This window comes from Chiloscyllium plagiosum, unplaced genomic scaffold (assembly GCF_037043375.1).
Source record: "Chiloscyllium plagiosum isolate Xiang-an unplaced genomic scaffold, Cpla_swu_hap1 HiC_scaffold_5, whole genome shotgun sequence".
Classification (NCBI taxonomy): Eukaryota; Metazoa; Chordata; class Chondrichthyes; order Orectolobiformes; family Hemiscylliidae; genus Chiloscyllium; species Chiloscyllium plagiosum.
Window position 1 is genome coordinate 25,493,502 of NW_028270143.1, and position 21,773 is coordinate 25,515,274.

At 42.2% G+C, this 21,773-nt stretch overlaps 1 protein-coding gene across 1 annotated transcript in view; it reads left to right on the forward strand.

The window, feature by feature from the left end:
- Nucleotides 1-1,285: 1,285 nt before the first annotated feature.
- LOC148149887 (putative G protein-coupled receptor 139) overlaps nucleotides 1,286-21,773 on the forward strand; it is a 90,267-nt gene continuing 69,779 nt past the window's right edge. Inside the window, exon 1 of the mRNA XM_087986822.1 lies at nucleotides 1,286-1,418. Within this exon, the coding sequence (XP_087842948.1) occupies nucleotides 1,286-1,418 (133 nt within the window). The remainder of the gene's footprint in view (nucleotides 1,419-21,773) is intronic.

Genomic DNA, 21,773 nt, shown 5'->3' on the forward strand with positions numbered 1-21,773 from the left:
AATTCACAATCATCAACCACTTCAGCTGCTAACCTTGCTGTTTTAACTCTCTGCTCTTCCAAATGAGTTTGCACTATGCAAATTAATTGTCTCTCCAAATTAATTGTCTCTTGACAAACATCTTAGATTTGCATGATTTTTAAATCTCTTATCCATCGATCAAAATTACTTTGTTTGATCCTTTCAAACTCAAAATAGTTTTGACCAGGATCCCTCGTTAGATTCCTGAAACATTGTCTATAGGCTTCTGACTTACAGGTTATGGAAGGGAGAGTATCCAATTTCAACATTGACTCTGACTCAACTAACCTCAAACTGAATTGACCTGACCAGCTAGAGAGCTGGCCACATTCTCTCGATAATAAAAGTTTACTTTTAAAGACTTGAAAGTTGTCTGCCTGCGGCATTATTATGTATAAACAAAAGGACGCCAATAAACCTTTAAGAATTCAGAAATATTGGTCATTTAGAACCTCTCTTAAAAAAATCACGAACAACGCAACTTTGTAAAGAGATTGGCTTTGTGACAACATGCCACATTTCGCTTTAGAATGAAGTCAGTAAATGTACGTCTTACTGGTTTGAAACCAATAAAGTACATTAAGGTGTTTGTGAATTCATACAAAAAGTGTTGAAGCGCATTGTGTGTTGAAGATACAAAGTTGCCTTATTCTAACAATTAGAGGAATGCCCAGGCAAATCCACACTTCCTGCATATGGTCAGGGCAAATACAGCCACTGCAAATCTACTGGTTGGTGCTTGTTCCAGTGAAGGGGAGCACGCTAACAACATATAGATTATGTGTTTGGAGGTGGTGGTAGGAGGTTCAGGCGGTTACAGCATTGCCAGTGGATAACAAGCAGAAGCATCTAGCCTGCGGTAAGAAAACATCCATCATTCTCCCTCACAACTAACTTCACTCAAGCAATTGGTGATGGGAGATGTGACCAACAGCCAGCGATGCCAGCATTCAACCCAGTCCAGTTATTATTGTGATCTGAAGGTACCAAACTGAGAGGAGTTAACCGATCTGTTTGTTCAGTGACTGTGATTGATGGCAGTCTCCATGGATTCCAATTGTGTCACTGGATGGTTCCATCTTCTATTAGTAAGGGGCCTCTTACTATGCTTTATCCCATTGTAGCAGCAGATGCATCACCTCCAACACTAACAGGGATCCACAGCTGCAGAGATAGGAAGAGGATAGATAAACATCTGAGAATAGTTTGGAATGTTCCATTAATGGATCAGAATCTGAGAACATTAGACTGGAATGCTGCAACAATGGACAGGAGTTTATCCTCTGGTCTTTTCTTTCTTTCGTCGTATTGGTCAACATTACTAAAACGGATAGAAGCATTACTGATGGTTATCCAGGCGGGTTACTATCCCATGCTCGCTATTGTTGGTGTTCCTGGTAAGTCTCTTCGTCTCTATCCATTTATTAATCCCATAAAGCATGCCGAACTTCATTGCAATTTGTTGCCTATCTTTGACAAAGACTGAGGCATATAAGATTATCAGAGAGTTAGATAGGATGGACAGGGAGAGCCTTTTTCCAAGAATGGTGACGGCCAGCACGAGGGGGCAAAGCTTTAAATTGAGGGGTGATAGATATGGGACAGATGTTAGAGGTAGTTTCTTTACTCAGAGAATAATGAATGCTTTGCCTGCAACGGTAGTAGATTCGCCAACTTTAAGTACATTTAAGTCGTCACTGGACAAGCATATGGACGTACATGAAATAGTGTTGGTTAGATGAGCTTCAGATTGATATGACAGGTTGGCGCAACATCGAGGGCCAAAGGGACTGTACTGCGCTGTAATGTTCTATGTTCTATATTGTCTTCAGTTTCAAATACAAATTTCATTCATTATCATAAACTTCCGAACACCCAACACCCCAGTCCTCACAAACATCTGAGAACGTGACTGTACACAATCACAAATTACCTTTTGCCTTGAATTGATTTATTTCTCGGTATTCTCTCCATCACCAACCATACCCACTACCAGCTCCGTAATATTCACAGTCCCCAACTTGACGTCAGTGCGGGTCCTAAATAAATCATTATATATGCCTTGGTAAAATTCAGACTTTATGTTTCCAGTTCTATTCTAAGCATTCTGTCTGTTACAAATATGTCCATCAGAACCTTGTTCTTGTCTCAGCTAAATTCATGGCAGCCACAGTTGGTCAGAGAAGCAATGTCGCCGGACATGTAATTCAGAGGCCCGGTTACTATACTAAAGACACTGTTTCGAATCCTACCTCAGATGATGTCACAACTTAAATTCAAATGACAAGAATTGGAAATAAGAGCTAATTTTACTAATATCAACAATAACAGCACCAGCTTTTTGTCAATAAGTTTATCTATTTCATTGATTTTCTTTGGTAAATAAATCTAGCATTATGACGTGGTCTGGCTTAAGACTGATGCCAGACCCACAGCAATGCGCTTGGCTGTTTATTGCCTGAAGGAATGACCTCACAGGAATGTACACCAAAGACATTTAGAGAGGTCAACAAATGCTGACCTTACCAGCGATGCAGACCTCCATGTCATAAAAATATTAAAATTTGAATACAACAAAGAATGCTGCAAGAGATCAAAAACATCGAGAAACTGCCGCAGAAACTGAGCAGTTTTGGCACTCTTTGGTCGAGGGAAAAATTGAACTGACATTTCGAGTCCACTGTCCATCCATCATAACTGAACACAGCTTGAATATATTGTGATTAACGTTGGTGATAGGGATGTCTGTTATGAAGGGGAGAAGGAGGGAGTTGAATAGATAGAGAAAGAGAGAGATAAAAGAACTTCTGTAGTAAAGGGAAGAAGGAGTGAGTTGAATAGATAAAGAGAGGGAGAGAGAACAAGAAGTAAACAAAGGGATTGTTGATGATCAGCTGGAAAGGAAATAACAAACGAGATTAATCTTATTTTTCTTCTGTTCCTATATTACTGAAAATAATGCCATGTCGTGTGTACACCAAAGTCACTGTTTAAAGTGAGTTATGTCCCTTTGTCTCTCTTCCCTGAGTGCATTCATTATCTTCCCTTATTCATCAGTGGGATGCTGGGCCAGTACTTAATTCCCTTTCGTCATTGTCCTTGAGAAGGTGTTGATGCGCTGCCATTCTGACCAACTGACCAGTCCGTGAGCTGTAAATAGTCAGTGCTTAGGTCCGTGTGGTTTCATTTCTTTGAGACTTTGTAGTGAGTGATATAGCTGAGTGACTGGCTTATCCATTTCAAAGGCAGTTGAGAATCAAATGCATTGCTGGAGTCATATGTAAGCCCGACCAGCTGAAGGTGGTAAATTTCATTCCCTGACGGACATTAGGGTGCTAGGTAGGATTTTCTGACAATTGACAATGGTTTCATAGCTTCATTTGAATTCATTTGAATTCAAGTTTCAGCATTTGCCGTAGTGGGATTCGATTCTGGAGTGGGGATCAGCACATGGGTCCCTGGATTAATTATACCACAAACACTTTACCTTCCCAGCATCTCCAACCATCGCCATTGCCAATAGTAATGTTGATGTTGATGTGGCTATGATTGAAACACAGCTGTTCGTGAGGCTAAGGAATTATTTGCAAAACATACCTTCCTTCTTAATTTTGTTTTTATTAGAAGATTAGAGGATCAGAATAGCCCTTGGTGAAAATGAGAAGGGTGTCTTTGATCATGAGTCACTAACAGGATTCATACCAGGCAGCAAGTAATCAACATAGTAAATTGTATCCTGTCCTTCATTGAAAACTGATTCAAGTATCGGAGTGAAGACACCTTCCTGCTGTCGTAGAGTGTTGTTCGGAAAGTAATTGGAGCACTGTGTATAGATTATTTCTCCTTTATAAGGAATGATCACCTTGCCACAGAGAGGCAGTGTAAAGGAGTTTCACCGGACTAACCTGTGTGGTGATGGTATCACGAAGAGACCGTGAAAGAAATAATCTGCATCACTACAAAAAAAATGATTGTATTAAAACTTGAGGGTTATGGATCAACAATCATTCTTTTCAAAACCGAACATTGACAGTGTTATCTAAAACATGTGTTTATCTGCGATACATGCTTTCACAATTGGGAAAATATATAGAAAGGAAACGATTAGAAGAATAGAGGAAAAGTGTAGGGAAACGCGGTCAGCATGGATGGACATTTTGGTCAGCATAGACCAGTTTGGGCTGAACGGCCTGTCTATGTTCTGTCGGACTCTATGATACTATACTTACCTGAGTGGGGCCTCATGTTCGTGAAGTGAGAGCTTCAGGTTCAGAATGAACTCTCACTGCCTCAATGTGCAGCTGGTGTGTGACCCTGTACTGAACGTCATGTTGTTCACAAATCTGTGAGTAGCCACACTCTGATAGAGTTCGCCATTAACACTAGCTTCCGCCCTCCATACAGAACACTAGCCTGTCATCTCGGTGATGAGAGATGCCTCCTTGAGACATGGCACAAACCATCCGCTGTCCGTCCTCACTGTCAGCAAAACATGGTATCGTTAATGTAACATGTGTGTACCATTAACAATGGAGCCAGGAAGAGCAACATGGAGCAGTCTGTTTGTGCAGTCTATGCTTCATTGATTTGTCATGTTGGAGCATCAATGACATTCTCCTTTGTGTTACAGTCTGGAGGGGCTGAATGGCCTCTTCTCTTCCTGCATTAGTGTTTCAAGGGGCGGAATGTCCTCCTCCTGGTCGCAGGGAAAAGGTTCATGGACATTATTGGGCGACCCTTGGTTCTCGCTTAAAGTGTGATATACTGACTAGCCTCCTTGTCTTCCTTGGTAATAGTAGACAGGCAGGGAGCTGGAAGAACACAGCGAGCCACACAACATTTAGCTCTCCAATTTCAGGTAACCTTTCTTCTAATCCACCAACTCCCTTCCCAGCCTCTCCTGCTCCCTTCCGTTCCACTGATCAATCCTTCTTCAAGCTACCATACAGATGCAGTCCTCCCATCGTCCAACCCAGTGGTACCCCTTTACCTATGTCCACCTATACCCATCTCACCACCCTGCCTCCTCCTCTCCTGCCCCGCCCCTTTATCTTTAGCTCCCTTACTGCACCCGCAGTCCTGAAGAAGGGTTATATACAAGGCGTGGTCTTATCCACCTGCTGATGCTGCCTGGCTGGTTGTAATCTTCAGCCGGCTGCATGTCTACTTTGGATTCCAAAGTGTGCAGATTTTTTATTTTCAAAATCTCTTCCTGTATAGTCGGCGCAGAAAGCGAATGGGCTGTGTTTCTTCTTACCAATAGTTTTGATGGGTTGAATGGCTTTCTCACATTCCTGTGAAACCAGCTTGAGATGCTGCATGAGCTTTTTTTAACCATGTAAATGTGCAGGGTCTGATCGCACTATTACATGAATGTTGCTGACACATTAGCAGCACAAGTTTGAATGTTGTCTGTTATTGATACTTTAGCATATGAGGACGTGACGCTGAAGAGGTGTCCTGAACATTGTGCGATCTTCACTGAACATCCCTACTTCTGATCTTATGATAGAGGGAAAGACACTGATGAATCAGCTGAAGTTGTTTGTGCCGAGAAGGTTTCCCTCAGGATCGCCTACAGAAATATCCAGGGACTGAGAGGATTGATCTCCACCAGCCACATTGTGTTCTCAAAGTCCCAAACAGTGGGGATTACAATTTTGTTCAGTTCCTTGACACCTTGCTTAGTCAAATCCTGCCGTGATGTCAGGGCCAATCACTGTCATGCTGCGTTCATATCTTTTGTTCATGTCAATAGGCCAACATATATGTGTGGGGAGTGTTTCCTTCTCTCAGAGGGTAGTGACTGTTGGGGCCTCTCTATTCCTGACCAGCTACATCATTAAAACGTTTGGGGGCGCAGAGTGGTGTTAATGGATTGTGACACGTCCGGGAGTTGAGGGCTACAAAGAATTGGGCATGAAAGAGAAATTCTGGCCAAGAACATATCAGCTATGACCTTACTGAATTGAAGGGCAGGCCTGAGGGGACATGTAGCCTGGTGTTATTCCAGTATACCCCAGTCACTTTGTGGCCTCTTCCATTTCCTGTGTTACTGACTTGAATTAGCTGAATAGATTGATACTGTTGCTGCATGATCTAAATTGCGTCATTTTTTTTGACTTGAGGAACTGATTAGTCTCATCCTGTTACTGTCTATCAGGCTCCATCGGCTGAAACGGTTCATCTTGTTCTGGTGTAAATGAAAACCATATAGTAGAGATCTTCCACCATTGAAGAAAGTGAGCACTGCAGATGCTGGAGGTCACAGTCGAAAGGTGTGACACTAGAAAAGCACGGCAGGCCAGGCAGCATCCGAGAACCAGGACAATCGATGTTTTGGAAATTCCTGATGATGGGCTTATGCCCAAAACGTCGATTCTCCTGCCCCTCCGATGCTGCCTGACCTGCTGTGATTTTCGAGCACTACACGTTCTACAGGCCTGCCCCAGTCAAGCTTCCTGGTCACGTCATCAAAGAGCTTTAACAAATTCATCAGGCGTGACCTTCCACTCATGCTTACTTTTTCGAATCAAACCCTGTTTTCCAAAGACATCTTATCGCTCAGAATCGTCTGAAGTAATGTACCTTCCACAGTTGTTAAGCTTACAGGTCTATAGTCTCCAGGATTTATTTTTCAGTCCTTTTTGAATAATGGTACATTTGCAATCCCCCAGTCTTCTTGGATCTCACTTTTGGTAAATGATGATCAAAATTATCAGCCAGGACCACCGCAAATTCTTCTCTAGCCCCTTGTAGTGTTCTTGAATATAACTGGTAAGGACCATAAGATTTATCCAACTTCAAACATTCCAGTACATCCTGTACCTTCTCTAATGTGATATGGACTGTCCCTAAGGTGTCATATTCAACTTCCCCAAATTCCCAAGTATTCATGTCCTTCTCCACGTTAAGCACAGAGAAAAATATTTGTTGAAGACACCTCCCATCTCTTATGGTTACACACACGTGTTCACTTTGGTCTTTGAGTGGTCCTATACTGTCAATAGTTAATGCTTTTCCTTTAATATACTTAAAATACCTCTTTGAATTCACCCTGATCTTCTCAACCAAGGCTATCTCATAGCCCTTTATTGCTGTCCAGATTTCGTTTTTCAATTAAGTCCTGTATCCCTTACATACCTCCAGGAGTTCCCTTGATCCCACCTGCCTGGACTTGAGCCACACCTCCACATTATTTTCAGGTCAAAGCCTCAATAGTTCTTGCCATTCAGGGTTTCCCATTCCTGTCAACTTTCCTTTCACCCTCGCAGGAACATATACTGTAGATTTTGAACTCTAGATGTCACACTTCTAAAGGCCTCCTATTTGCTAGAGTTTCCTTTGCCTGCAAGCAAACTACTCCAATCAACCCTACAAGCTCCTGTATAAATACATCAAAATTCATCTTGCCACAATTTAGAACTTGAACGTGTGGAGCAGTTTCATCTTCCCTCTCCATAACCATTTGAAAATTAATAGAACTATGGTGACTGGTCGCAAAATGCTCACCCACTGTCACCTCCGTCATATGTCCTTCCCTATTTCTTCAGAGTAGGTCAAATTTTGCCCCTTCCCGAACAGGACCCTCTATATAATGCTTGAGGAAACTTTCCTGACACACTTAATGGATTTGATTCCATCAAATCCCTTAACGCTCTGGCAGTCCCATTCTGCCCCAATAAAACCCCTATTATGACAACCCTATTGTTCCTGCAAGTCTCCCCTCCCTCCCTGCATATTTGTTCCTCTAAATTACTATTGACTATTTGGGCACCTATAGTACAACCCCAATAATGCCACCATCAAATTCTTATTTCTTAGCTCCATCCACAAAGCCTCACTGGTTGATCCTTTATATGCATCATCTCTGATCACTGCTGTGATACTCGCCTTAATCAAAAATGCAAAGTCCCCTCCCCTCCTTCTGTCCCTCCTAACGCACGTTACCTGGTACATTAAGCTGTCAGTCCTGTCCCTCCTTTAGCCATGTTTCTCTAATGGCTAAAATATCCCAGTCCCACGTATCCACGTCCTGACTTCATCGGCCTAAGCGGTCAGCTCTTTTGTATTGAAATAAATGTAATTTAATCTAGCAGGTATTCCTTGCTCCCTATCATGTTCTAGCCTGAACTGTCTCTCCAGCTTACTGTTTCTGATTACAGTATCTCCTTCCAGCATTGCACTTTCCTCCCTGATCTTGAGGGTAACTCCCACACCCTCGCCAATCTAGTTTAAACTTTCCCGTATAGCATGAGCAAAACTGGCTGCCTAGCTGTTGGTCGTTCCCCCCCCCCCCCCCCCCCCCCCACCCCTCCATTGCATGTGCCACCTGTCCCTCTTGAACAGGTCGACTCTGTCACAGTAAAGATCCCAATGATCTAATTATCTGCATCCCTCCTCACTACATCAATTCTTTTATCACATATTTATCTGCCATATCTTCCTATCGTTACCTTCACTAGCTCATGACACTGGAAGTAATCAGGAGATTACCAATGTCGATGTCCTGGTTTTTAACTTTTCTCCAAGATCTCTGTAATCACTCTGTAGGACCTCATTCCTATATCTACCTGTGTCATTTGTGCCAACGTGCACAATGACTACTGGCTGATCACCCTCCCCCTTGAGAATGTTCTGCAGCCACTCGGAGACATCCTGGACTCTGGCACCTGAAAGGCAATACACCTTCCTGTTTTCCAGTTTAAGGTCACAGAATCTCCGATCTGTCCCTCTAACAATCGAATCTCCTATCTCTAAGAGTCTGTTTGTCTTTATCCTTTCTTACTGCTCCCCAGAGCCAGTCGTAGTGCAACCAATCTGGCAATTGCTGCTTTCCCATAAATAGTCATTTCCTGACATCCATTCCCTATCTCCCACCACACACAAAATAAGTAACCAAAATGGTATACTTGTTTTCGAGAGGAATGGCCACAGGGGATTCCTGCACTCCCTGCCTACTCCCCTTGCCATTCCTGGAACACGACAGGAAGCAAGGAACGCCTGTTGGATTAAATTGAACTTAGTTAAATGAAACAGGGCTGACAGGTAATGCAGATAAACTGAGGGCGTGGATCTTTACATGGGATTGGGATATTATAGTCTTTAGAGAAACTTGGCTAAAAGAGGAACTTAGGTGTCCACCTCACTAAAACTTTTATCTTTGAAGTGCTCTGTATCTGAATGATCCGGACAATAGCCAGGTCCAGCTCCGGAACATGGTCTCCCAGGAGCTGCAGCTGGTTGCACTGCCCACACGTGCAGTCATCAGGGATGGCGGAAATCTTCCTGAGCACCCACAACCTGCAGGAGGAACGTGCAACTGTCCTAACTGCCATCTCAACTGCTGTCAGTCTAGCGTTAAAAGGACTTTACCTGAGCTTCCCTGTACATTTTGGTGAATTGCTGCTCACTGAAACCACTCAAACCAAAGTATTACTACCTACTCTGCTACTAACAGCACGTCAATCGACCACTCCGCATTTAGTTTTGGTTAGGGCAGGAGGGAGACACTAAACCGATGTAGCATTTGGGTCTTATGCACTTGTTAACAGCAGGCCCATGCTTGGACTTGAAGCATGTCTTGCTGAGGTCTGCCTTCTATTAGTGGTGATTGCGCTGATGCAAATATTCACCCCGATAGCCAATCCGCGTTGTCGCAGTCCTCTGGCCTTTTCTGTCGATGAGTACTGCATTTATGAATTCCTTGAATCTACTTATTGCATTCCAAATTGTGTCTCACTCCGGAGGGAGACAGGTTGATGGTCCAGTGAATACAAGCTATTACAAAAAGTTTACCATTAGACATGTGAGCGACAGTATACCCATCCGCTCGCTGTGTCTGCTTTTCCTCTCAATTAGCGTACATTTATTCTGGTAACCTTCCATCCCGTTTTCCTGCGTTTTCCCCATAGCCCTTATTTAAAAATCTGTCCATCTCAGCCTTGAAGACATTTAGTGACCCAGCCTCAAAAACCTTCACAATTTTCTGCAATTGTTCCCTCCCACTGATGGGTACCAAATCGGGACCTCAGGTTCATGTCACATTACAGGTGACCACCATTGCACTACACACACACAGATACTCCTACACACACACACTCTCACATACACACAGAAAAAGGTACACGCAGACGTGCACACGAACACCCACACGCACCCCTTCCCAGACTTAACGCACTCTGCACACACCACACACACACGCACACATACATACCCTTTCTCACACTCACAACCCCCAACCCAGACAGACACACACACAGACAGCAAAGACCCACATGCACACATATATTTTGTGGGGTGAATCTGTACTTGCAGGGTTACATTGTACTTTGCTCAAAAACTGCATGAATTCATGTAGAATTCTGAGCTCAAAAACTGCATGAATTTATGTATATCTCCGTTATCTCACTTTTTAGATTAGAATCAATCTAAACGTTATGGCATAGACAGAGAACACAGGGGGCCAACGCCTTCAATATATTGTCTAGCTATCACCATTGTTAACAGCTAACCCAAGAATGCAACTTATGAAAGAAGTTAAACTATCACTGTATTCTAACAGATGAAAGGCTTAACAGACAATCAATTTCTCAATGTATAATTTCAGTTACACCACACTGTAAATTTTTGCTATAAATTCTGTGTGACGATCGAGCCCACCAATATCACCTGATGAAGGAACGTCACTCCGAAAGCTAGTGTGCTTCCAATTAAACCTCTTGGACTATAACCTGGTGTTGTGTGATTTTTAACTTTATACACCCCTGTCCAACACCAGCATCTCCAAATCATGGAAAATCATAGTTTGATTCGAGATAGTCAGCATGGCTTTTGAGGTGCAAGTCATGCCACACACATCTTATTGAATTCTTTCATGCTGGGATCAAACACATTGAAGGTAGAGCAGTGGATGTGATGTATATGACTTTAGCAAGGTGGTTGATAAGTTACCCTAACATCGGCTCATTCAGAAAATAAGGAGGCATGGGATACAGGGAAACATGGAAACCTGTCTGTGTGGATACAGCATTGTCTGGCACGTAGAAGACTGAGGATGGTAGAACATGGAAAGTATTCAGCTTGGTGACCAGTGACGTTCTGCGGGAATCGGTTCTGGGACTACTGTTCTTTGTGATTTTTATAAATGACTTGGATGATAAAGTGAAAGGGTGCTCCAGCAAGTTTTACAATGTAACAAAGGTTGTTGGAGTTATACATGGTGTGGAAGGCTGTTGTAAGTTGTAATTGGACATTGACAGGATGCAGAACTGGGATCGTAAATGACAGGTGGAGTTCAAGTGTGCATAAGTGTGAAGTGATTCATTTTGGAAGGTCGAATTTAAATGCTGAATGCAGGGTTAAAGTGAGGATTATTGGCAATGTGGAGGACAATAAGGATCGTGTGGTCCACATCATAGGACGCTCAAAGTTGTCATCCAAGTTGATAAGGTTATTAAGATGTACGGTGTTTTCATTAGCCTGGGATTGAGTTTAAGAGCCGCAATGTTATGTTGTTGCGCCAAAAAGCTCTGGTGAGACGACACTTAGAATATTGTGTTCTGTTCTCATCGCCTCATTACTGGAAAGACATTGAGGCTTCAAAGAGGGTGCCGAGGAGATTTACCAAGATGCTGCCTAGACTGGAGGGGATGTCTTACAAAGTAAATTTGAGAGAGCTAGGACTTTTCTCCTTGGAACAATGAAGAATGGAACGTGACTTGATAGAGGTGTACAAGATGACGAGAGACGTAGGTAGAATGGGTAGCCAAAGACTTTCTCGCAGGGTGGAAATGACTATCTCAAGCGGGCCTAATTTTAAGGTGATTGCAAGAAGGTTTGGGGAGATGTCAGAGGTAGGTTCTTTACTCAGAGAGTGGTGGGTGTTTGGAATACACTGCCAGCAGTAGTACAGTCAGCTGCATTAGGGATATTTAAATGACTATTGGATAAGCGCATGAATGGTAGTACAATGAAGGGTATGTCAGTTAGTCTGATCATCGAGTAGGATAAAAGTTCGGCAGGACGTCAAGGGTCGAAGGGTCTGCAACGTGCTGTACTGTTCTGTGTTTTATGTTTCACCCAGTCTGTGGATTCTTATCAAATGTTGAATGTTTGAGGGAGTGATGTGTGTGAGATTAGGAAGCTGGGTAGGGGCGTTAGCCCAGATCTTCCAGTTATGTTGTTCATTGTTCCATTCACCTGAATGCCAGTCCAGTATGTGTGGTGTCCAACACCAGGCAGGCTCCGCAAAGTTCAGTTATTAACGTGATTCTTGACTTGTCATTTGCTGATGTTTTCTTCAGATACAATCTGTTGGGTGACACATGTATTTATTAGATGTTTGCTAAGTTGCATGAATTGCATAAAAATAAGATGTCAACTATGATTATTCAACTGAACTATAATCTCTGAAAACAATTAGGTCGATTCTATATTTATGGGAGTAAAGTATAAACTCCTATAAATTTTTTTGTAATACAAAAATATAGAATGCACATTTTATTTTCTATCGAACAAACAACATGGATGTAACTCTTTTGGTGATCAGAATTACATACACAATGTCAGGATTCAAAACAATGCATTGTCACTCCAACATTATGAAAATGGTTGGCTTCTGAATGATTACATGTTTAGGTGAACAAACAATTGAACAATCAAATAGAATTAGCGTTCTTATACATTTACATATAACCAATCAGTTTAATTTCTCACTGAAATGTACAAGCTTCAGCTATTTGTTAGCGAATTAGAAATGGCTACAGTTCAACATGCTCTGTGAATATTAAACTAAATAAATGATTTGTGCTATCAAATTTTAGTGAACAATAATTTGAAAACCTTTAACTTTTAGAAAGAATGTTATTTAATTTAAAACAGTAAACAAAAACGATGAACATATTATCGTGTGTGAAAAGTCAAACCTTTTCAAATAGATTTGTGCCAAAGCAATGACAGATTTGTTTAAGTAATTGGAATACAACATTTAAAATATTCATATTCTGAGCAATAATTAGACTATATAACGAAGCTGGCCTTGCAATACTTCCATTTTAAATGCTTATGTTGCACTAAATAATCAGATATTCGTGAGCATTTATAATGGGAAGTAATCGGATCCTGACTTTTATTCGCATCAGACACATGATAGAGTGCAAAACTTTAACGTACAGGAGGAGGCCATTGGCCACTGTGTGTGCATCAGCTCCAAGAATGTCTCCCACGTCCTTCCCGTTTTCCAGCCCTATCTCTGCAGCCTGTTAAATCTATATTTCCAAATATATATCCAGTTCTTTTTTTTAATGTTCATCCACAACTCCCCCAGGCAGTCCATTCCAAATCCTAACAACTCTCTCAAAAAAGAAGTTTCTCCTTATCTCATTCCTGGCTCTTTTGCTGACAAGCTTGAAGTTAGAACTCCTTGATTCTGTAATGCCAACTAACGGAAACAGAGTATTCCTGTTTTACTCTACAACTTTTCTTTCATACGTTTGAGCACTGCAATTAGTTCACATATTTGTCTGTTCTGCTCGAGGAAGAATAAGCCTTGCAAGAACTGTAACAAACACGACATCGGAAAAAATAGGCAGAAAACTAGCCACCTGGATACATGAACAACAATTGGCCAGAAAAAAAGACATGACCCATTATCACTAGTATCCTTACATACAGATGAGGAAGTACACGATTTAGACTGGGTCTGCACATCCATCTAGGACAAGCCAAACAGAGACACACATGAGAATTCCTAGAAGAATAGCATTCCAACCTGAACTCTATCAACAAACACATCGAATACTCTCTGACAAAAAGAACCGGACATAAAATCACCAATACTAGAAATTACATCACTGACTCAAAGAAACCGTAACACATAAATAGCAACCATGACATAACACCAGCAATTCACCAGAGGCTCACTGATAATGTTCCCTAGTATAGTGATGAACCATCTGAAAATGAACTCGCCAGCTCAGTGAGCAAACTGACTTCCAGAAGAAGCGCAATTTCTCTCATCCTCCCTTTAACTAAATACTTCCCTCCAGTTATCATTCCGATTATTTTAAGGTTATTTGTGTTCTTCTGCAAAGTAATATAGTGTCTTTCTGTGTGTGTTTGAATGAGTGTGTGTATGTGTGTGTGAGAGAGAGCGAGAGATAGAGAAAGAGAATAATCCTCTGTAACCTCCGGATTACTCCCCGTGCCATTTGGAAAAGAGGGAAGAATGAGGAAGACAGTAAAGCTTAACATGTTGTTAAAAATCTAGTTCGGAGTGAGAGTTCCAGATTGTTGTATCATTGGGATCTTTTTCAGGACAGGTTTGGACCTGTACAAAAAAGACAGGTTGTATCTTAACTGTACAAGCACCAACATCCTTGTGGGGAGGTGTGCTAGTGCAAGTCAGATGGATTTGAATAAACCAGGAGAGTGAGAACCAAAGCAGAAGATCAGGAACTGAGCAGAAGGTAGAGGTGAATAGGACATCAGGCACGGCCAGTCTAATGACCATGCCGAGAGAAGGAATCAAAACAGTGAGTTGGGAATTGGAATAAATTATAGAGATGAGGCGCAGGCTTTTTAGAGATTAACAAGTAAGGATGGAGAGTGTGGGGTGTGTGAGGGAGTGAGGTATGTGAGATCAGGGAGACAGTACACAAGAAAATGTTAAAGGGGAAAGAGGTTGGGGTGGGGAATTCCGTGATAAACAACTGGCAGCAAAACACGGGAAAACTTTCTGTTTGTCAAAGTGAATACCTGGGAAAGAAGTTATTATGTTTCAGATAAATAACACCCTTATTGCTAGAGGTCTGTATTATAATGGAGGAAAAGCTGCCTTCACATTATGGCAGTAGCTTTAATAATGGTTGCAAACAGCTAGAATAGTGTCAGTGCTGTTGTTGGACAGTGCGTGCACTGAGCATATAAATTACACTGGATGTTCCCAGAGATGGCTGGGCTGCCTTTGGTTGAGTGAGTGCTGAAGTTGTATGAGATGGTGCTGGTTTGTAATATAACCACTTACAGTAAAAGGAACAAAGCAGCAACTGTCATTGTTTATTGTTTCAGAATATACCAGAGTGTTCATAGCTGCCACTGCAAAGGATCATGCAATGAAAAACAGGACTATCACGTCTGTGCCAGCAAGTGCATATCCAAAGACATTTTAAACGTTTGTGAGGTTACCTGCCTCAACCACCCATCTAGACAACGCATTCCAGATTCATACCATCCTCTCAGTTCTAAACACATTCCACAAATCCTCTCTCAATCCCCTGACGATCACTTTAAAAGTGTGTCCCTTTGTTTTCGATCCTTTGACTAAAGGATCCTCCCCATACCCCATTTGCTCTTGTACATCTATACCATATTCCCTCCTCAACCTTCCCTGCTGCAAAGAAAAAAACGAGCAAATTTAGCCCTCCTCTTTCATACTCATTTTTGAGTTCTCACTTGTCTTGTTACTTCTGATTTGCATCTTCCCAAATTATCGGTGTTAAATTTCGTCAGGCCATTAATCTGGCTATCTGAATAATCTGTTTCTATCCTCCTATAGCCTAACACTTTCCTCCTGACTGTGATCCACCCAGCTCATCTTTGTGTCATCCAGAACATTGGTCATCATTCCACTGCTTCACACCTTCCACATTCTCACAATCGTCACTTCTGAATATCACAAACAAACCGTGATTTCCTTCCTGTTCTCCAGATGTTATTCAGAGAATGATTTGATAATTCCAGTCTCTTGCTTTTCCTTTGCGGATGAATTTATGAATGATGTAGTTAACACATTTTATGAGGGAGCCACAAATAGCATTTTCGACACAGAGTTGAATTCAGCTTGTACACTCTGCCCCTCTGCATGTTTTATTTATAAACGTTGTAAATAATTTAGGATAAACTAGGGTTTGGCACCTTGCGGTGGAACGTTAGCATTTTGTGTGGCACTGTTCTTTGTAACATTCCCTGCAATTGCTAGAGCTGAAGAAGGTTTTCATCTGCAGGACGGACATGCACTCATTCACTGCTGGTTTAAATCATCGGATGTGATGAGGATAAATATTCAAATAAATTCTATATTATGGACAAACTGCAGAAAATCAAATCATATTCTCATATCCACCTTGAATTGGAAGCAAATATATACTGTAAAAAAATCAAAATATTGAAACACCACGTAGGGGAGAAAGAAACATGTCATCTGCACTTGATGGAGATATAGAAATATATAGTACATGTCCAACCTGGACAAGAATCAAGTGATAGAAGAGAAAGTACAAGAAATCCTTTCTATATTTTGAATGGAATCCAGATCCCGATTTTCTTGTACAGTGATGTTTTCTCATCCAATCTCACTTCCTCAAAAACAAGCTTTTCCCTGTCACTAAAACTTCATCTGCCATTCTTCCTCCTCCGTCCTACTCTTTTCTTACACTCCTACTTCCCTTGCACTACCCCTTCTACTGCTACATACTCTTCCTCTGATGATCTCTCTTCACACTCTTCTTCTGCCACTCCCACTGTAAGTTACACCAAATTCCCCAGTTACTCCCACTTTCTCTGGCCATCCCTTCACCTTTTTGCTTTCCAACTGGGATGATGGGAGCCGCTGGCTTCTGTGCTACTATTTGTCATCAGTCAATGATGAGATTGAGATGATCAATGTCCAATAGGAACAGACAATAGTGTGTTTCTGTCAATGTCTCATGCACCGTGAACAGACTGGTTTTGTTTCTCATGTACAGAGTGGAGTGTCTTTCTGTCTCTCTGTCACAGCATTTAACCAAACAGCCTCATCACAAATAGGACAAACCTCTCCTCAGAATCAGAAATCCATGCATCAGCTTTCCCTTAAACATTGTGAGGTGAGTGAGCACATTGTTCAAACAGGCCGTGTACTAACCTTTTGTTCTTTATTCATTTAACTGACTTTCCAATGTCAGGTGAGGTGAGGTCAGAGTAACTTGCGTTGCATCAAAGTAGTATTTGACTCATGTGACATCAGGGATCCTGAGGAAACTGTGGTCAATGGGAATCGCAGGAAATTCTGCGCTGGTAATTTCCTCACTGAACAATGACACTTTCCCCAGAGCTATTGGGAATGACAAATAAACTCTGCCCTTGCTAGTGCCTTCAAAAACCATGGATAAATTTGTCCTGTTAATAACGTCAAGATATATTATGCTTTCAGATTGGTCTAAAGTCTCCAAAAAGTAAAACCTTGCTGTTGAGTGTCACTCCAGTGAAATCAGGACGTTACAATAAGATTACCTTCCCAATTATTTTCAATCAGTTACTTTCTCATGACTGATCGTGCAATGTCAGTGCCACTGAGATCAACGTTTTCTCTGTCCAGCAGCATCGCATCATATTGTCTCAAGGCTGCACCACTCCACAATTCTAATTTATTCACCGGCTTATTCGTCGTGCTAACCAGATGTACTGGGCACACAATTTGCAAAAACATGGAGATGCCCTTGACCCTCTGGAACCTTCCTCTGACTTCATGCCCTCCCCAAACTCCACCTCCTGTCGTTTATTCACCATCCCTCCTGAACTTCCACTCTCTGATGCTGAATATTCTGTCCTTAGCAAATATCTGAACTTTACCTCTCTGTGCTCCCACTTTAATGAATTTTAGGCATGACATTAAGTTGACCTCTTCTGCTGTCTTCGCCTCAGTACCCATTTCTTCTGGCAAGATTCCTCTCCCTGTCCCATATACCCCGTTACCCAGCTGCAACACTCTCCCTCCACCTGGACCCCTCCCTTTGGCCTTTACCTGAACTAAATTGGTTCATTGAGAAATCTCCACATGATATTGGTTGTCTTAATTTCTCTGCACTCCCCTCACCAAATCCAACTGTCACTGTCCGAACAGCCTACACTCCATGTGCTTAGGTCCAACCCTGACTGTGTTACTCAACCTGTCCCGATACGTCTGGTGGACTGATTTTGAAATTGCAGAGGTTGAACGCCCACTCTCAGATACCTCCTCTAATCTGCTCCTGCACCATGACCCTACCATGGCACATCAGGCCGTTGTATCAACTATGATAATTGACCATATTTCATCTGGAGATTCCTACCCCACTCATCTCTCCCCGCAACTGCTCCCAATTTGATGGTCCTCTGATAGCAGAATTCGCTTCTATTTCCCCCCAAAAAATTCACAAACAGAACTGCCTGGGCAGACCCATTGAATCAGCCTGCTCCTGCCACACAGAGGAAGTGCATGGATACACACGTAGGCCCCATTTATGCCTGTTTCTTCTTGGGGTACGTCGACCATTCCCCTGTTCCAGTTCTATTCCAGCACCCATCCACAACTCTTTGTCCGATATGTAGATGATATCATCACTGCTGCATCTCTCTCTTGTCTGGAATTGGAAAAGTTCAACGATTTCGCTTGGAATTTGAACCCCTCCATCACTTTCACCTGGCCTATCTCTGGCTCCTTCCTTCCTTTCCTCAACAGTTCTGCTTCCATTTCTGGGAATAGACAAGCCACTGATATCCAGTATTATCCTACCGACTCCCACAACTTCCTGGAGTATACATCCTCACACCTGGTTTCCTGCAAAGAATAAATTCCATGCCACCAGTTCCTCAGTCTCCACTGCATTGCCTCTGATGATACTTAATTCAACAAGGAAGCCTTTGAAATGTCCACCTTGTTCCTCAATCAAGGGATTCCCCATCACTGTTGTCAACAGGGTCCTCAACCGAGTCTGACCCATCTCCTGCACTTCTAGCTTCCCCCTCCCCTTCCCTCTAGCAACAGAGTTTCCCTTGTCCTTACCTACTATCCCAGCAGCATTCACATGCAGAGGATCAGCAGCCCGCATTTCCCCCACGTCCAGCAAGATGTCCCCACCTGCACATATTCCTCTCTCCTCCATTGTCCACCTTCTAGAGGGATCATTCCCTCCAAGACACACTGGTCTACTCTTTATTTACTCCCACCACAGATCCACTTCACTTTCCCCTGCCGGAGCTGTGACACATTCCCATTTACCTCCCTCCTCATCAGTATCCAAGGGCCCAACTATAACTTCCAGGTGAAGCATCACCTTACCAACATCTCCCAGAATCCAGTATACTAAATGCGCTGCTCACAATGTGGTCTCCTCTACATCAGGGGAAATGAAGGGTAGACTGGGTGACCTCTTCACAGAACATCCAAATGACTGCTACAAATGACTCTGAGCTTTCAGTTGCTGCCAGTTTAACAGCCCGTCCTGTTCCCTGGCTAACATCTCTGTGTCAGGCTTGCTGCAGTGTTCCAGGCAAGTTCAGCGCAAGTTGGAAGAACACCTCATTTTCCTTTTGCGGACCTGCAGCCCTTTAGATTCAAAATCAAGTTCAATAATTTTCAGGCCTGAACTCCCCAATGTCCTAGGCCCCTACCAATACACAAGGTCTAGTTCTCACATACCCTTCCATTACTCACCCCCTATTGTTAGCTACTAACAGTCTCCATTAAAGATATCCATCTCTTCTGCATATAAACCAACATTTTCCGTGTTACCATCAGTTCTGAGGAAGGGGCACTGGACCTGAAACGTTAACTCTGATTTCTCTGCACAGATGTTGCCAGTCCTGCTGAACATTCGCAGCAACTTCTGTTTTGTTTCAACATATTCATGGCAAGTTCTCACAATGCAATACGTCATCGATAATTAGAGCCTGTCAAACGTAGGAACTTCGTAATTTCTCATTTAATGTCCATAACAAATTAATCGTGATTAAACTGAGGTAACAGCTTTGCTGTTATCATTCAGATCAGACACTTTGTCGCAGTTCAGAAAGAAGAAAGAAATCAAAAGAGCTGGAGTGAAACTCAATCGATCTGGCAACATCTGAGCAGAGATGCAAAAAATTTACTTTTGCTTCTAATATGACTTTTCAGAACAGTGTCACATCATATTACATATGTTAATTCTGTTGCTCTCCAAATGCTTCCTCATCTTTTTCGTTTCTCCAGCATTTTCTGTTTATGTTTCATGTTTCCATTATCTCTATATTTCATGTTGCTTGACAGGTCTATATATTGCACTTGGTTATACTTGGACAATGTGGTAATGTCCTATTCCTATTACAGTTGGTGTGTCTGTGACACCTGAATTACGGCCGAAATCTGTTTCTTCTTGAAGATACAATGTAAAAAAAAATCTGCACATCCTGTAAATCTCAGGAAATCTATTTTGTTTGAAAATACATTTTAGAGGCAGCTGAACTGCATGAAATAATAATGGGATAAATGAAATAATGGGATAAATTATTGATGATAGAACACTCTGTGTCCTTCACTGAACAAGCTTGTCTCCTTACTCTCCAAAAGCTTTAAATGCGTAACATAGAATTATTACAGTAAAGGTGGTGAAAACTCAGCATATTGTTTCTTCCAGGTTGGGCAGTGCGATACGGCACGGTGGCACCGTGGTTAGCACTGCTGCTTCCCAGCGCCGGAGACCCAGGTTCCATTCCCGCCTCAGGCGACTGTCTGTGTGGAGTTTGCACATTCCTCTGGTATCTGCGTGGGTTGCCGCCGGGTGCTCTAGTTTCCTCCCACGGTCGCAAAAACGTGCAGGTTAGGTGAATTGGCCATGCTAAATTGTCTGTAGTGTGAGATGTAGGGGAATGGGTGTGGACTTATTGGGCAGAAGGACCTGTTTCCACACAGTAAGCAATCTAATATCTCTACTATCATTGTCCCCATAGCCCTGCACATTTTGTGACACGTATCTGCATTTAATTGTAAGTTTCCTGCCAGATATGAACAGTATGATCAATCTCAAACAAAAACAGACGTTGGAGGTAAAGCTCAGCAGGTCGAGTAGTATCTGTGAAGAGAAATCAAAGTTAATGTTTCAGATGCGGTGACCCTACTCAATCTGTTTTCCCAATGATTAAATGTGTGTATATAAAATATAGTTCACTTTATCATATTTAAAATTATCCTGTTCAGCTCACATTGTCATCCAGCATTGCATTTCCCCAACGTTGGCTGATTCCTTGTTGGGCATTATATTTAATTCTTTATGTCAGAAAGAGCGATGATGACTGGGGAATATCATTGTACTCCCCATGTAGTCTCCACAGCTACTGCCCCCATTCCGCCCTATCTCACGGCCAATGTTATATTCATTCGAACCTGACTCATTAATTCATAATTCTTAATGAATAAGTCCATTGTACTTATCACTTTTGGTTTTGGACTGAGGGGAAAAAGCGTAAAAATTATTACTTCACAGCAAATAAAACTGCATTCGGCTGTTTGTCAATTTGTATAAATAAGTTACTGAATCATATTCTGCATGGAAGTGCCAACGTTTCCATATTAGAGCAGGGAAAGGAATATTCAGAGAAGTCCACACTTCCTGTCTTTGTTCAGGGCAACTGTGTCCAGTGACAGTCTGTTCGCTAGCGTTTGTTCCCGTGGAGGAGAGATCAGCACAGTAACAACATCCTGATTGTGTTTCTTTTTTTTTGGAGGGGCGGTGATTCGGGATAAGATGGTTACAGCATTGCAAACGTACAACAGAGCAGAGTCATCTAGCCTGCGATAAGAAAACATCCATCATTCTTCCTCACAACTGACGTCACTAGAGCAATTGGTGATGGGAGATGTGACCAATAGCCAACGATGTCAGCACCCAGTCCAGTCCAGTTATATTGTGAACTGAATGTGCTGTATTGAAAGCTAGAACTGTTTGCTCAGGGACTGTGATTGATGTCAGTCTCCATAC